This window comes from Etheostoma spectabile, chromosome 9, assembly GCF_008692095.1.
Source record: "Etheostoma spectabile isolate EspeVRDwgs_2016 chromosome 9, UIUC_Espe_1.0, whole genome shotgun sequence".
Taxonomy (NCBI): Eukaryota; Metazoa; Chordata; class Actinopteri; order Perciformes; family Percidae; genus Etheostoma; species Etheostoma spectabile.
This window is the reverse complement of record NC_045741.1, coordinates 19,402,079-19,419,493: the sequence shown is the minus strand read 5'-3', so window position 1 is coordinate 19,419,493 and position 17,415 is coordinate 19,402,079. Positions and strand designations below refer to the sequence as shown.

General features: G+C 39.4%; 1 protein-coding gene across 3 annotated transcripts in view; it reads left to right on the top strand.

Moving 5' to 3' along the window:
* negr1 (neuronal growth regulator 1) overlaps positions 1 to 17,415 on the top strand; it is a 170,538-nt gene that overhangs the window by 48,802 nt on the left and 104,321 nt on the right. For all 3 annotated transcript variants that reach the window (XR_004333423.1, XM_032525520.1, XM_032525521.1), the window contains exon 2: positions 9,319 to 9,557. Coding sequence is in view for 2 of the 3 variants with exons in the window: in XM_032525520.1 (XP_032381411.1) it covers positions 9,319 to 9,557 (239 nt within the window). In the remaining variant the exon portion in view is untranslated. The remainder of the gene's footprint in view (positions 1 to 9,318; positions 9,558 to 17,415) is intronic.

The window sequence follows — 17,415 nt, the reverse complement described above, 5'->3', positions numbered from 1 at the left end:
ATTAAATGAAGCATAATTAAAAGGCTCCCAGGGCCCAGGCAATATTATAGCACTCCAAACTCCATGTGTGCTTGTCTAGGGTTTGTCAACCACCCACAGCTTGCCTCAGTTTGATCTCTGGGCCTTTAATACTCAGCAGAAATGCAGTTATATGCCATAATTCTTTTCTCTTCTCCTTCAGTTATTGAGTATAGCCTCCCCTCCCTTCCTTCCATAGGGGATGAATTAGACAGACATGCATTCATGGTAAATGTCAAATGCCAGTCAGTCATTACAGGCTCACAATTGGTGCATTAATAAGCAATTTCAAAAAACGTGTGGCTGTGAATGCCTCTCACTGTTTTTGGTTGACGGTAGTTGAGTTTCAAGGATGACCCAAATGTGCCTCTTCTTTGAGACATTTTTTGTAACGTAACCTAAGTGTGTTTTCTAAATTGTCAGTCCCTCTTCATGCTGGAACCACAGGGAGGTCGCAGTGTGCAGTGTCGAACCATCAGTTTTGAAGGACAAGGTAATTTGATTTGGGAGATACATTGTTGGTGCTCTCTGCATCCACACACAATTACAGTCACCTGACAGATACCTTAGGGGACAAAGCATTGCCTTTTAGTTAGCTATTCTGAAGCCCTCTTCCATATTATTGATACAGACAGGCTATACCCACAGAGCTGTCCACCAGGAGTCCTAAAGGCTGTGTTACAAGTAAAACACTGGGTCCTGTTATTCGCAAGGTTAAAATGGTACGAAGAAATCTTCTATAAAAGTTCTCCTTTGACACTTAAAGATGGTTAGCCTCGATGGAAGTCTAATATTATTACTGAAAGAAGAATGATCGGAAAAGACACAATCTACTGATAAAAAAGAAGTCTACTGATACTCCCTCGTAGCTCTACTTGGACACTGAGTGCTTAGCGGATCTCATATCACTTAACTCGCTCACTTGGGAGCACAGAAACTGTAGGTCAGATAACTTAAAAAAATATAAAAATAAAACTTTAAGTGTCTTTCTGAAATCATAAAAGCTTGGTACAATGAAGTGGATTGTATTTTTCAAGAGGTCAAACTGGGCCTGCTTTGCACCACAGGATGCCTGGAGCAAGCAAAAATAACTGCAGTGATTTAAAATGTGTCCTAGGCCTGCAGCAAGTTTCAGTTTCATGAAGGAAATACAGACTCATTCATCTCTTAAGTGTTTATCACTGTGAGTTATTGCTACAGGAAGTTGAAATGAGAACTGTTTACCAGTAAATCGTTTCCCCCTGCCCGTTGTTTGGATTTCTTTTTAAGATGGCTGAATGTTAATGAAAAATAAATGCAGTTTAAGCATAGGTGCTGGAGTACACTGTGTGTAGTAATCCTAATAGTTATCTTTTATGCCCTGTAGTGCTTGTGATTCAATGGTGAAGAGTTTATGTTCCAATAGTGTGTTCACAGGAGTGCTCTCTGACAGTGATGCTGAATAACTGTAGAGTTTAGGAAAAAAGATTACCAGACAATATTCTGTTTGTTGAACAGGTAACGGTGCAGTAGACTGTTTGATCTGTGCTTTGTCTGCTCTTCAAATGTGACATTTAACAGTATCTGAGTGTGCAGTGGACTCAGTTTTGATGTGAATGTATTACGCAGAGCTCATTCACATATTTATAAGGGGGAATTGTCTGGGGTGGAAAAATGCTCGCCCATTATGCCTCAGCAAAGTCTACTCTTTATCCTCTCAGAATTCCAGCTCTCCACTTTTTATTCAACCACTAATTTGTAAGCCCCATTCATTTTTGTCCACTGGACGTTGAATTCATTCAGTCAATGTAAATTCTTGGAAAAAAGATCACTTGTGTAGAGCTTTGTCTGATTTCTTACAGGACTTAGTTGTAGTGGAAAGACTGATGTTGGCTCAAACAGCTGGTAAGGGGTAGAACTGAGGGAAAAGCTTCTCACCATTGTTTACATGTGAGAGATGACTCTTTCCTAGTTACATATTGTGGACAGCTTTGACTCAGCTGCTTTCACGCATGTGAAACAAGACAAAACCATTCAACCAAAGCTATTCAAGCATGGGTCACTTCATTTGTATGCACTGGCAGGAACGAGGGCAGTTGCACCTTGAGGGGACCCAATGCTGGAGGGGACGCGGTGATGCTGTACAGGTTTTGTTGTAATAACTGTTGTGGTAACAACAGAGTGGAGGCATTGGTTTTATAAGTAGTCAGGGGTCTGAAGATTTCTTCCTACTCCCTCATTCAAAGGCTCCATCTCAGTGTCAGTTCACACAAAAATGATACTGAAATAAACTAAAAATACGAAATAGATCTTCCTCGAAGTCTTCACACATGAAGTGAGATTTGCGAGTTTCTATTTGCTATGATACAGTTTTTATTCTCTGTGTCTGTGATGTTAGGTGTTGGTTTCGTCTGTGTGGATTATAGCTGGAAGGCTTCAGATGTGTCCCTCTGTCCACAGTCGACAGGATTATTTTAGGGATTAAGAGCCTGGTGCTCTGTACCTTGGTTGCACAGCCCTACACTATGTCCTCATTCTCCCTCATTCTCTGCAACAATTCAACACCCCACCCCTTAAATACCCATCTTAAAGCAACCAGACAAACCTGAACCTACTGTTTGCTCATGGGACAAGCGAGCACCACTGTTATACCCCCCAAAAATTAGGAATGGATTGGACGTGATTGGTCATTGAAGACAAACAAAAACAGGAAATCCTCACAATTAAGACAATAGCTGCTAGGTAGTTTTCTGTCAATACATTTTTTATTTGATTTTGTACAAAATACTAACTTACTAGTACTTATGGCCCTATTTCAATCACGCAAGTGCACCGACAAGTGTAAAGCGGTAGGTCTTGGGGCGTACAGACTGTGTTGGCGTCTCTAAGCGCACCTACTAGTTTGACTCATTTATGTGCTGCAGTGAAGGTTAATACAAATCTGTCACATCACTGTTCTCAGTGCTCATGAAACAAGAGAGCCAATCATAGGGACGCATGATCACTGTAGCTCAATAATGGAGGAACTGGCTTCCCTGGGTAATCGGGTTTTTGTCCTTGTAGTGGACGTTGTGCAAAATGGCACCACGCACTGGCACGGCATTTGTCACATCTGCAGATTTATCAACGTATCTGTTCTGCTGCCTCCAGATAGCTGCAGGGATTTAATGAACTGAAGGAGAAGCTTTTAATACACTATAAACAGCTGTGGACAACAGATATGATTCTTCCAAATATTTAGTTTGCTCTTGTTGATAAAATCTCCAAAGTGGCAGCAGATTGATGTCTAAGACATATTTTCCACTAAAATACCAACAACTCCCTCCATTTTGAGCCTCTCATCATACCTGTGCATCGTGCGTTGTGCACCAAAATATACCACACAGACTTCCATGAAAATAGGGCCTAAGAGATTAGGGCTTTCCAGATGTACCTTAAGTAGTTTGCTACATGAATTGATCATGTTTCAAGTATTTTACATGGTATTGTCTGGTAATAAACTATTATTTGATTTATCGATTGATTGACAAAAATACTAAAAATAATTTACTGGTTTAAGATTTGTTAATGTGAAGAGATGCTGGTTTTTCTAGTTTTCTATAACAGCAAACTGAGTAACTCTGATGCTTGGACTGTTGGTCAAAACATGCGATTTGAACATGTCAACTTGGGCTTTGGGAAACTGGGATGGGCTAATGATTAATCGATTCATCAAGAAAATAATTTGCAGATTGAGTGATGATGAAAAATGTATTGCAGCCCTACACATTACCTATATAACCTAGTCTTGCAATCACCAGACCAAGCCACGCTCAATAGATTTGACATTCAGAAGCGTGACCAACAGGCATAGTTCACATGACTCTGTACGCAATTGGATAATCCTTCAACCAATCAGACCAACGATCCGGGTGACGTAGAAGCGACAGCAGCATCAACGGGTTGCTGCGCTTCGGTGGCATTTGGTGGCCGCCATGTTGAATGTAAACAAAAACCTGCTTGATTGCTTCTCTATTGTCATCATGTTAAACCTGCCAATAGCACGCCAGGTAGATAAGCCAGTTTGTGATTGGTACCCGCAAAATTGTGAACTGAAGCAGGAGAATTAAACGTGCAGGTTTCCACACTGAACTGCAGGAAGAAATCAAATTGCCGGCAGAGTGGGCGGGGTTTACCCGGTCTATATAGCACCCTTTATCCCCCGCTCTTATTTTAGCCATTCCTGTTAGGATTACCTAATAAATAAAGCACCTTCACACTCTATAAAAAATAACTCTCTGACTTCACAGCTGAAAAGACCAGGGATTTTCACACATTGATCACACCTAGTCCGCTTTCACTAGTGCTCTAGTCAGTCAGTGTGAAATGCAATTTCTCATTTGAGGATTCATTGGACAGTTGAGCTCTGTTGAGGGCATTGAGTCGTTGTTAAGGTTGTATAGCTTACAGTGCTGTACAGTCAGCACAGCCTCTCTCTTTTTATGTGTGAAACTGCTAAAATGGAATGAAACATCCCTCCCTAACTTCACAATGAATGGCTTTTTTCAAGCTTTTCCTCTTACATTTACATGGCTGTATCACTCTCTCATTATACTCTTCAAAACACTTATTTCATTCAACTTGGTTAAGTGGGTGCTGCTATTAACTGAAACACAAAAGCATTGTCTTAAAGCAGATGTTCCACTGCAATGATACTGTGCACCAATTATTTTCCAATGTACGCCCGTTCAACACTGGCTGGAAAGTAAAATATTCCAGGTGGTCTTCTCAGTGGTTGAAGCTTGATTTACACTTCAGTGATTAAGTGTCATTCAGCATGCTGCAGGACAGAAATGATACAGGGCTGACTGTTTCAATAGATTTGAGTGTTGCTTTTTTTTTTTTAAACACTCACAGATGTGACACCTGTGTTAGACAAGCTGCGGTTGGAAGGGAAATTCTTCAGATTTTTTGGGTACCTCCCTTGTTATATAGTGTACCAGCAACCATATTGTCCTCCTCTCCCTTCTCAATAAAAACATCAAATATTTCCCCTTCTTCAAATTATGCAGGTTTCAGCTTATTGTGAGCCGCTACTTTTTTGCAGAAACCTCAGCAAGATTTGTCCTTTGATTGCTATAGTAACAATGCACTCTGTCTCACTCTGCCATCATGTGACAACGTTTTGTTTACTGACATTGGCTGTGCCTCTGGCTGGGTCCGACCACTTACTGCTATAATGCCCACTTTTGATGGTTAGTATTGTCCCAAAAGGAACACTTATGTTAAAACACTTATCGGAAATGAAAAGCGGCCGGCTCGGCTCGCGGCCTCTCAAAATCTGACGAAAATCTATTAAACAGAGGTTTGTCGATCAAAAAAACAGATTAAGCAACTGTTTGGCCTATTACTCGCTTAAAATGTTTTCAGAAACAAGTTTTTCTGAATTGCTGATTTATTCTTGCAAAAAAGCTAACAATAGCAAGGGGGAAAAACACGAAACAGCATGGGTCTTATTCAACATTTTCACTAATCATAAGTGTATTTATTGGAGAAAATAGGTACAGCTATAAGGCTGACATGCTGTTTCCCTTTTAATTTGAGTCAACAAAAACATTGTGATAATAATGAGCTTACATGTTGTGTCTGCATGGATTGTAGTTTAAACTTCCTGCATGTTGATTATATAACTGTTACATAACAACAAATCTCAGACTACAGAGGGACTCATCCAGAAGTGATTCATTTCTTCTGCCAAATGTAGGGAAAAAACAGCTGAATGTGAACTGCTAGACTGTGAAACATTGAAATGTGTTTGCAAGACGAGATCTGTGGAGTTGGTGCCAGGAAGAATATTTACAGTTGAGGAATCTAGTAAACAATTTTATTAAGCAAATACGAATGTGGGTCAGACTGATGCCCGAGTGTTAATTATGGCATCCAATCAAAGAGCTTGAAGAAGATTGGCTAAACAGATTACGATCTGCTTCTCTTTCCAGCTGCCATACTGTAATTAATGGTTTATCATTATTCTCAATGCATGCGAGGTGCTCAAACACCAGCTTAGCCCTTTTTTGCACATTGTTATAATCACTGGTGTTTGAATTGAACTCTGTTATTTGTGAGCCAAAAAAAGAAGGAAAAAAAGGCTCGTAATGAGCCTTGTTCCTCTGCAGTCACTCGTCAGTAGCAGGGATAAATAAAAGTATCAATTAGTGCATGTTTTAGATGTCAAAGCTGCTTCAGAGTAGATGCTCTGAGGTCTGTGGAATAATTACCTCAGCTTTGTATAAACCATGGGAAGCCTGTATCCTGGTGGGCTCCTAGAGTAAAGGGGCTTGATGAAAGCAAAGCCCGTCTTAGGTGTTTAGCAGTTTTGTGTTGCTATGCCTGATTGAGGGGATAAACAAGAAAAATGTGACAGAAGAAAGGCCTAGCTGATAACGTGACTTGGCTGTGGCTTCCAGTGTATACTCTATACGTTAAGTACATGGTGTAGCATGTTTGTAATTGCTGTGTTTATCATGGTATATTCCTAAATGACTTTGAACAGAAAGTGTCAAAGAAAGATTTAAAATGAAGCCAACTACTTAAAATATATCATAAAACAAAGGATTTGAATCACTTAAATCCTTTCTTTTCGCTGGCATTAAGTAGGATCTGTTCTAGCTTACATTTATCTGTACAAATGACAAGCAGGTAAACAGTCCATCTAAATGATCTTGTTGATGAAACACCTCTCTATCTAGTGAAAACAAGCAGGATGAGAAATGATTCAGAGGGAAATAAAAATGACTTAGAAATAATCTAGAAGGCACATTCTCAAGTAAACCAGCATTGAATCTCTGGTGTTTTGGTGTGTGCAGACATATCAAGTTGACGGATTTCAGGGAGTTTGTTGTGATGTGTTTAATGTGTCAGGCAGATTTAAGCCACTGACAATTAAAACTCCAATTACTTCACATTACTGGATATATGTCTTCTTCCATTGTTATTTCAGCAGCCTATATCCATCCCACTGGGTTGTCAAACTCATGCCAGACTTGTAATGAGTTCCACTGTAGTTCCTATGGATTTAGCCACAGTACACAACAACACCTCAGACATTGTGCTAATGTAAAAAGGGCCTGTTTTGAAACACAGCTTTGTGTGGAGGTGAGTAGATGAAGGCATCTGTACGACTCCTTGGTGTGAGATTTCAAAGACAGTGAGATACAGTAACAATAATAATTTCGGGAGGGAGAGTGCAAAGACACTCAGCAGTGATACTGCAAATTGCAAAAACAGTTGAAAGAACACAAAGGACAGATTCATCAAGATGAAGGAGATGAATCCTAGTAGCGATGCTGGCTGGGTGAAGTGTCCTCCCGCCATACGTCGTCTGGCATTACGGCTTTGTTAATCCCAAAATGATCCTTGAAACGATCCTCCTCTTCACAGACAGCAGCAGATGTGGTCAGCAGTATATAACCACATATGCCACCTTTCAAACCTATATTGAGTGAATCTTTGATTCTGAAAGGACAATTTTGGGTGAGAAAACCAAGAAATCGATAGCAGCTACAATGGAGATAAACATGTGTTGTGGTTACCCTGTTTAACAAGGATATAATGATAAAAGCCCAGCAAGTTGTTGAGATTTACAGCAGTAGAAAAGTGGAACTTAATTCCACTTCACATTAAAGATTGTGGAAGTCTCAGCAGTTTTAAAATGTCTTTAAAGACTTGGCTGAAGGTGAAACAACTATGTGATGATTGATCTTTTTACATGGAATTTTTATATTTTTGTATACTGGGTTGTACGTTATTTTAATGCTTGTTATATGTTAAGTTTTTTCTGTATTGATAGTGTCCTTTTATCTATTCTATTTAATCTTTTTTATGTAAATTAGCTGTATAGCTAACTCTAGTATAGGGCTTAAACTGTGCATGGTCCCTGACAAATAAACAAATAAAATAAAAAATAAAATAAAAGATAAAGTTGTTCACATCAGTGATCGGGGCCTGAGCACAGGTGCATTGAGCATTAATGTTCAGGCCGGAAACTGGCACGCTCAGCGGTCCCACCAAAGTGTGTTAAATCATTAGTCACTGAACGCCTGTGATTGTTGAGGCTGGTAGCAAGCCTCGCTACACTTGAAAGCGCCGCTGTTCCTCTCAAAGGCAGAACATGCACCCAAATGAGCTTTACTTATGTCATTTTAATTTTCAGTTTCAATAATCATGACTGCTGAATTTGCACTTGATGTTTGATTAAAAAAAAGAACAATCAGAAAAGGAGTGACTCTTGCCTTGAGGCTCCTTCAGTAAATCTTTCTCTCTCAGGGCTAGAAACTCTACAGCTTAGGTGGTCAATGGGCTAACTAACCGACAGGTCCGTGTGGACTTTCCAAAGGACCTGGACCGCTCTCTCGTGTTGTTTTTCTTACTATCCGTTCTCCATTGTTTGTCACTTTCCTGACAGACATTTTCTTGGCATAGGGGGTAAAGAGCTTTGTGGTTAGTGCCAAACTGATTTCCTCGGTGGCTTTTCTACTGGTGCTGGCAGTCTGCATAGGATGTTCACAACAGCTAAAGAGCCAAACTTGATTGCCTCTTTTCCAACTCATTATTACAGTATTTGTCACAGAATATGATGGGATTTCCTTAGTCCAAACAGTGCTGGAATGTTGACTAAATCAACTGCCCTCTGACAACATGACCCCAGCATCAATAAATTGCCTTGAACTCGGTAATGGTCACACAGGATCCAGAGTCTGGTCCTAGAATACAGCCTATTCAGAGCCAGGGAAGTTTAAATACTTGTAGCTAGGATCACATTGAAAAACTTCCAATATAGTCAGAAGTTGTAATTGTGAAGTAAATAAAACACAGTACTATTTGTACCATGTATTTACAGTCAGCATATGGCATCCTATACTGTTTTCATGTCTTTGCACTTTTGGTCGGATGTATCTTCTCTTTTCCCAAATCTACACACTACAGGAGTATTTTTCGGTGGCTGCTGTACTTGCACTACAATCTATATATTTGAACAGACTTCCTCTAGTCTAAGTTGCAGGTCAAGGTCTTTATATTTCGTTACTTAACTTAAGAACCAAGCTTTTCAGGGCTCTAAAAGGTTAACATCCCCATTACAAGCTTATGGTACTGTCTGCTAAGGACTGAGAAATTATTTAGGAGCATGAGAGATAACAACAGCATCTCTAATGGAGAAAATAGTATTCAGTCGGAAAACAAGACACATTCTAAAACATGTAGGCCTATTTTACTCAGTTGTTTCTCAGAGTCAGACAACCAGCATTTCTCCAGGTCTAACTAAAGTGTCTCTTGTCACTGTAGGTGCTACCTATTGGATGGGATCTCTAAAGGAGCCTGGCTGAACCGCTCAAGCATCATATTTGCAGGGAACGACAGGTGGTCTGCGGACCCACGCGTGTCCATCGTGTCCAGCGTTGGAGACAAACATGAGTACAGCCTTCAGATACAGAAAGTGGATGTATCTGACGACGGTCCGTACACATGCTCCATTCAGAGTGAGCGCAACCTACGGCCAAAGCTCCTCAACTTAATTGTAAAAGGTGCGTACAGATAGCCCTTGTTGTTCTGAACAGGCACTTGTTTGTGAGTGTGTGATTTTCTTTGTGTGTGTGATTATACTGTATGCACTAGTATTAAATAATAATTGTAATGCTTTACCATATTTTCCATTAGTATTTGCTGATGGATTCCAGTTGTTGTTGTTATTGTTGTTCTTGTTGTTGCACCTTATATGTGGTATGCTGTCTGTTATTTGATTGGTGGGTGTGATATTTTCATAAATAATTGCTCTTATTTCTGATTTCTGTTCTCCTCTGCTTTATTTTAATCTAACAACTTGCTTGTTACTTTACATTACACCAACAGCCAACAGACCTTTTAGAACAAATCCAACAATGTCTTGTGTGGTCCATGTAATAGTCACAGTTGTATCTAGCACCATCTGTGCTGCAAAAATGCCTGTCATTCTCTAATACTCGGAATAAGAACAAGAGCTTGAGATATTCTTTGTATAAAATAATAAAACATCTTTTCAGCATTGCAGGGTACATGTTGTGCCCGTGGGCTATGTAACACAAAGTAGAAGCGTGTTGGTTCAAATGACTGGAGGCAGACTGTGTAGCTTTAATCAAGACACCCTGGGTTTTTTTCACAGCAGGAAACAAATAAGATATGCGTCTTAAGACTTTTAAATGAATTTTGTATAGTTACTGCTGTATACTATCTGTCATTGCATTAGTTAACAGGTGTTAAAGCTGTGCATTTCTGTCTTTAACACAATAAGTATGCTGTTGAGCTCTAGAGAGCCTGTCCAAATTGGACTTTATTTTCTGGATATCCTTATCCTGAAGGTCAATAGGTGTATTTGTGTTTTATGGGACATTAAGAATGCTGTTGTGGACACATAGAGCTAATTAACGACAGCATCCTAATTGTTACTTGCTGGGGTAATAGGGTGGCGGCTGGGTTTGTATGCTGATACCTTGGACTGTAGATTAGAAGCAGGAAAACAGCCCCTCACTGAAAATCCATCTTCCAAATCCCATGTTCCATGGCTGATGCAAAGAGTTACAGCATGCATGGTCCACTTGGCTCTGCATATGTTTAGGTTGGAATATTAATGATGTTATCAGACAACCTGTCAAATGAAAACCCACTCTTTTACCTTCTGTTTTTTAGCTTCAGTGATTATTTTACAAAATTATGAGCCTGCATTCATTGCCCTCTGTTAACACCCTTGATGTTTCCCTGAGAAAACATCAGATGGAAAACAAGTTCATATCAAATTATTCTTAGTTTGTTTAAGCCATGGTTAGTGTTTCAAAAGGAACTAATGTTGGAATATGCATACTTTCACACAGGCAGCATAGTATTAATAGAAGAAGTTAAGGGTCAGACACACTGCTTGTAGAAGTGTGAGCTGTGATTTGTGCAATGTGTAAACAGCTCGCCAGCTGGTATTGCTGCTATGACATATGGAGTGAGCGCATGAAAATTATTTCAGGGGTGTGATCATACTGTACTTGCAGTTTGTTTAGTTTTGTTCTAAAACATAATTTAAAGCATGTGTTTTGTCTTCATCTGCACGGCCCTGGTACAAAAACACTAGAGGTTGTAAAAAAGGGGAAAAAAAGAAGTCACATCAATTCACAAACAACCTGGACAGTGGTCATTCTGCCAGGTTGCAGATTTCACTAAGGACAAACAAGAGTAGTCAAAAATAAATCATTATTTACCTTCTCAGGAGTTTGTACCTAGCCCCTAGGACTAAAAAATGCAACAATGTGCAAGACTATGATTCCTAGATGCCGGATCAGCCCACCCCTCCCTCCATTCCACCCTTCATAGCCCACCCCCCATTCTCACACCCATAGAAACCACCCACCCATACCTTCAGCTCCCACCACCAATTTCTTCCGAGTATGTAGCTATCCAAAGGAAAAGAGTAAATAAGAAAGTATAGGATATTTAAACAAATAACAATATTGCAAAAGAGGAGTGGATGTAATTAAAATAGCAACAACTATAAAACTTAACTCGATTCACACAGTGACAGCTGGATTCAACCCTTATTTGAATATAAAAGGAGGACTGTGCTAGGAGTATGTATGTACTTTATCTTAGAAAACCACCCCAATTAAGTTGAAACTCTCCTGGCTTTCTTTCAGGTTATACCTTATCTTTTCATTTGGTATGCATGACGCTAACTCATGTGTCCATCTAACATATGCAGGTGGTTGTTCATATACCTATGCATTGCTATACACTTGCAATGCATTGCAAGATGAGTTTGTTTTTATTGACTTTTATTAAAGATGTGACACCCAGGGTTATTCTTTGTCATGCAGGGATGGTATACCTGTGATCTCATAAACCACATTAAGTATAGAGGTCCAACATGAATTTAGACACAAGGCCTTTCAGCTCATTTTGTTCTTCCATGTTGTCTAAGTTGCTGGCTATCACATGCCAACATCCATCTTCTTTCACTGTTCCTATAAAAATGAGTGGGTGTTGGGGGGTGCTGTGATTTGGCTTGAACATGCCCTGAGTGCCTTTGTGTTCGTTTATGTTGTTGTCTCTTAAACGGGTAGAACCGTGGCTGATGATAAGAGTGCAACTCACCTCACCCCCCTCAGGGAGGTGAGGTTAACAAGCCTGTCCCATTATCAGAGGGTCACAGAATTAAAACCCTCTTAAAAAGTTTACTGACTCACTAATGGTTTATTGATATAGATACACATTAGCTCAATGCCTGAAATAGAAATGCAATGCTCTATCTGCACTTGTCAACTTGCCAGAGCACCATGGCCTTTGCACTTAAAGTGACTGCCCCATAGCTGAAAGGTCACAGGGGCAATCTTTTCCATTGCCAATGTGTCCATCAACAGCCTGGCGTCTTGTTAAAGTTCCCTCAAGCAAACAACTCTTCCTTCTGCACCACACTTTTTCTTTCTCTTTTTCTCCCCATGTTTCCACTTTGGGAATGATGTCACTCTTTCAAAACCTTTCCATTCAACTTAAACTGAGCTGCAACGATTAATCAATTAGTTGCCAACTATTAAATTAATCACCAACTGTTATGAGAATTGACTAATCAGTTTGAGTAATAATTTAAAAAAGACAGAATTCTATGATTCCAATTTCTTAAATATGAATATTTTTAGTGTCTTTACTCCTCAATGACAGTTAAGTGACTATCTTTGAGTTGTGGAAAAACAAGACATTTGAAGACGTCCTCTTGGGCTTTGGAAAACACTGATTGGCCTTTTACTATTTTCTGACATTGTATGGACGAAACAACTTATTGATTAATTGAGAAAATAATCGACAGATTAATCGACAATGTAAATCATCGTTATCTGCAGCCCTAGCTTAGTCATTGCTGCCACTCATCCCATCCTTCATGTTAATTTTGATGTGAAGGCAGTAGTAGGCCTTTGCTGTGTAACTATTGACAATGTCATTCCAGGTTAGCAATGATTATCAAAAAATGTAAACATTGCATGGATGAAGTAACTTTAGATCTGATCCCATTTAACAAAGATCAATCATGGAGAACGTCTGTTAAAAAAAAAAGAGCACTGGACGGGTATTATATCAGCTCTTGGCAAAAGCCCTGAGTTAATGGATGCCCTAAGTAAATGGATCAGGAGAAATAAAGTCATATCAGTGTATGCCAAGATGTTAGTTGCCGGTTGAGTATCATAAAACACAATAAGATTTTTTTTTAAATAACTACAAGTTTAGGGGTTATGATAAGAAATGGAATAGTCAACAGAATTGGCTATATAATGCCCCAACATTGTTCACTTGCTTGGTTTCTGTAACTTATGATGCTCCTGCTGTCAAAATTGCCTCATTGTCCACCTGTTAAAACAGTGGAACTCTTGTGATGTACACTCCTAAGAGTGAGTGAGAGGACTGGAGTGGCTGAGTTCAAAATAATGACATTCACACTGACAGTTAGGAGAGCTACTTCGGCTCAGTCACTTTACCTCTGCTTCATTTACAGGTGCACCGTGCCTCTAAATACACGTGTGATAAACCGTAGTCAGCTGCTCGGCAGGCAGTAATGGTCACTACAGGACCATCATGTTTTTGTAGATGTTGCCTTTCTGAAGTACATTTTGGAATGGGAATCACACCAGGGGTGTTTCAGGTCATGGCAGTTCCTCACCACTGGCCATATGGCCACAATCAAACCGAAACTAATGTTCCAGCTGTCAGCTTTATAATACGTTTCACGATGCCAAGAATTCCTGCCTAAGTGCCCAAGATTTGGCAACGGTTTGACCTAAAAATACCAATTCTGTTGGCAATTTCAGTCAGAGGTGTCTACCACTTATCCTGTGAGGCAGGCATTTTTATTCTACAAAAACAAGCTTTATTATAGAAATAAAACATTGTATTAACCCCAGACCAACAGTATATTTACAGCTTCAAAACACATTTACAACAGGGAGTCTTTTAGCCAGAGTACTATTTGGATAGTGATGCAAGAAAACCAAAATAAATATATATAAAGTGATAACAGCAAAAAAAAGATGGTCACTGAGATGATGAAACAAAGTTGAACATAGAGTTCCATAATTGGCATAGTACTTGTTACTTTTACAGTTATTAGTAAATCTTGATGGTGTTATGATTGTGTTCTCTAAATTTGCTACCATGGAGTCATCGGGCAAATGGGTCGCCAGCCGTTGAGACAGAGCTGTGTATCAGAGTGTAAGCTGCAGGCAGGAAGTATGCCGAAATACTGAGGACTCACTCCAGTTGATGAATGCCTATGGTCCCATCTCTGACAGGTTCTCAAGGTAGTTAAAAATCTGGTTCAATATATTGCCAGCCACTCTGTCATTTTTTGTATTCATGTACGGCTACAACATATGTGTGCTGCACTGGCAGAACTGCACACCATATTGTACTTTTGTGCATTTACTTTGTCTGAACTCTTTGTGTTGTGAATCATTACCCGTCACTTTGCAATACTTGTGTACACACATGCTTAGGCCCACTCATGGAGAACAGAGGGATTTCTTTACAGAGGAGATGTAGCAAGGGAGCAGCTCTGTCATTTTGCAGAGGCTTTTGGGAGCATGCTGTTTTTTTCATCTGCTGAAAGGAAAGAAAAGAAAAAAAGCCAGACACTTTAATCTGGGCTTTTCAGTCCAAGCATACAACATTTATTAATGCTGCAACACGAATGTTACAGTTGAAGTAAAAGGATTTCATGGCATTGGATTTTTTTGACACTTTTGCTTTGCTAGACAGTGCACCATGAGAAGTAACACAGAACATGGTAGCAAGAAGGGATTACTGTATATGTATGGTAATATGTAATGGTCTCAACCCATTTCAGGTGAACACAAGTGTCTTGGACCAGCTCATCCTCCGAGTAATTATGCATTTTGAAATGTATATCTATGTCAGCAGTGCTGCTTTGCAAGACTTTCTTGTGTTTGGTCATGGCATTACAGTTGTGCCAACAGATTTATTTCTACATTTTTAAGTGTAGACAGAATAGAAGAATGCTAAAATACAAATATTGAAACTGCTGTTTCATACTGAGGGTGGAGTTGGAGAACTTTGCTTCATAAATCTTTAACATCATACATTTCTGATTAGTGATGGCTTTGGGAACCCACTGAAAGTTCTAAAACTTAAAATGTGTGTAGCCTTTTTTAGTAATTGTGCTCTGCCATTGCTAAATCCCCTTTCTATGTGTTTTTCCTTTTATTTTTCCCTCATTATAGCAAAAACCTATTTTAACTATTAATGGAAATGAGAAATTGCCATTCATTCTGCCATTGGAGCCACTGATATTTCTTTACAATCACATCCCATCGGGGTTTCCCCTTATGGAACATTACAACAGTTTTACAGCAACGGGAATTTCTTGTTATCGTTGCACTTCCTAACACATGCATCACAAACTGCTGCATTAGAGGCGGGAGGTCAGATATAGCTCTGTCTGCTTACTCATCTCTTAGAATCATTTAATCTCTGTGTGACAATTATCCCTCTCAGAGACCTTGTATCACCTCAACAAATTAGATGTTTGCATCTGTGCCTCCCCCCGCATACATTCATTGTCATTAAACAGCGCCCGTCAGAAAATTGTGTAATTTAAAACATACAGTACTTTGTTTTTGCTCTTTGTTCTTGATGCATATTAAGTAAATCCAACGCTGTATATGCTGGTAGTGAAAAAAAAATCATTGCACATAGGTTTCCCTAGGTAGGTTAGAGTCACTATGATACACCAGCAGACACAGAGAAACCTATGACAATATTAATACTCTGTACAGTGATGCAAAGACGGAGTTCAACTAATATATTATATATTAAACATGTATTGCAAAAATGTTGTCGCAGCATCACACTGGATCATTTAGGGAGTAAAATTGTTAATCACAAGCCACACCTACCGGTGCCTAAATCGGTCTCTCAAATAATCTTAGCCCAAAAAAATAATCATCAGCGCCATCGGGGTCTGCTGAATTACCCAAAGGGTCCCTGTTTTCCTCCAGGTACATTTGGCACGGGTAACTGCTGAGCAGTTAAACCCTTTCTTTAAATACTTGACTTAACACGATTAAATTGAGAGAGTTCTGCCTTGTGGCTGTGCCCTGATTACTAAGTAATACCGTGATATCACTGACAACACTATGAACTATGACCATTACCAACTCCTGGTCCATATCAGCCCAGTTCTTTTCTTCTTGTTTTACCTCTCTACTGTACCCCTGGTCTTCATCTGCATATCCTCATCTCCACCATGCATACACTGACCTACTTACAGTCTACCCTGACCATTATCTGATGTAGGATACAGAGGAATGAGAGATTAGTATCAGGCCCATCCCACCCTTCTACACATCATGACTACCCTCCTCCTCAGCCGCCATTCTTTTTCCTCCCTCTCTGTTAATTAAGATTGTAGATGTGATAGTGCTTTAAATATGCACAGCACCTCATCTAAGAATATCTTGTCACAGTGAGGAGGGGGAAAGAGGCATACATCCCTTCAGCAGTGACTGCTTACATGGGCACTTGTAATGTGTTTCTAGCTTTCATCATTAAAAATTACATATTGACTACCACAGGATCAAAATGAACAGCAGTATACCTTTAAATGATTTTATGTAAGACTTTACAGATGCCTCAGTGCGATGTAGTACTTCAAAGGATTAACGCTTTTAAAAAATGTGAGGCATAATCCTGTATGGAATGAAAATGCTTTGGACAGTAAAATGGATCAGAGCGGAGCCACAGTGAAAACTCGTCACCTACGCCCATGGAGTAGTTCAGTGTTGGAAAAGTGTTTCTCAGCAAGAAGTGAAATCCAGGGTTAAACCTCCTCGTTGTCTCCCCTCTCTTTGATGTCAAGACAGAGATAGAGTATAATTACAGAGTTTGGGCACAATAGGTTTTAGGAAATTGTATTTTATTCTTAATATGCTATAAATATGTGCCTTTCAATAATTGGTGGGTTCACTTAAACGTCCAAAAATACAGTCCTGTCACTACACTTTAACACAGCTCTCTGAATTAATCCAAAGTATGAACACCTTCTGAATGGCATTTCCCCTCATTTACTGCTGTGGATTCCTCTTGAGTATTAACTATATCAATACCCTAAAGTTTAAGCACAATTGCTTTCTTGCTCTTTAATCAATTAGAAATAAATGGCACTGTGTGAACATATTGGTCAAACAATTACGTATTTAAACTTGATGTTGAGTAGCTTAAACAGGTTAATGCTAAATCTTCTATATTTCACTTAAACGCAACAGGACATTTTGTCAATAGGCTCTGTGACTCAACCAACAATAAAATGGAATACTGCTATTTGACTGGCAATTTCCTATTATATCAATAAGTGTTATAAAAACA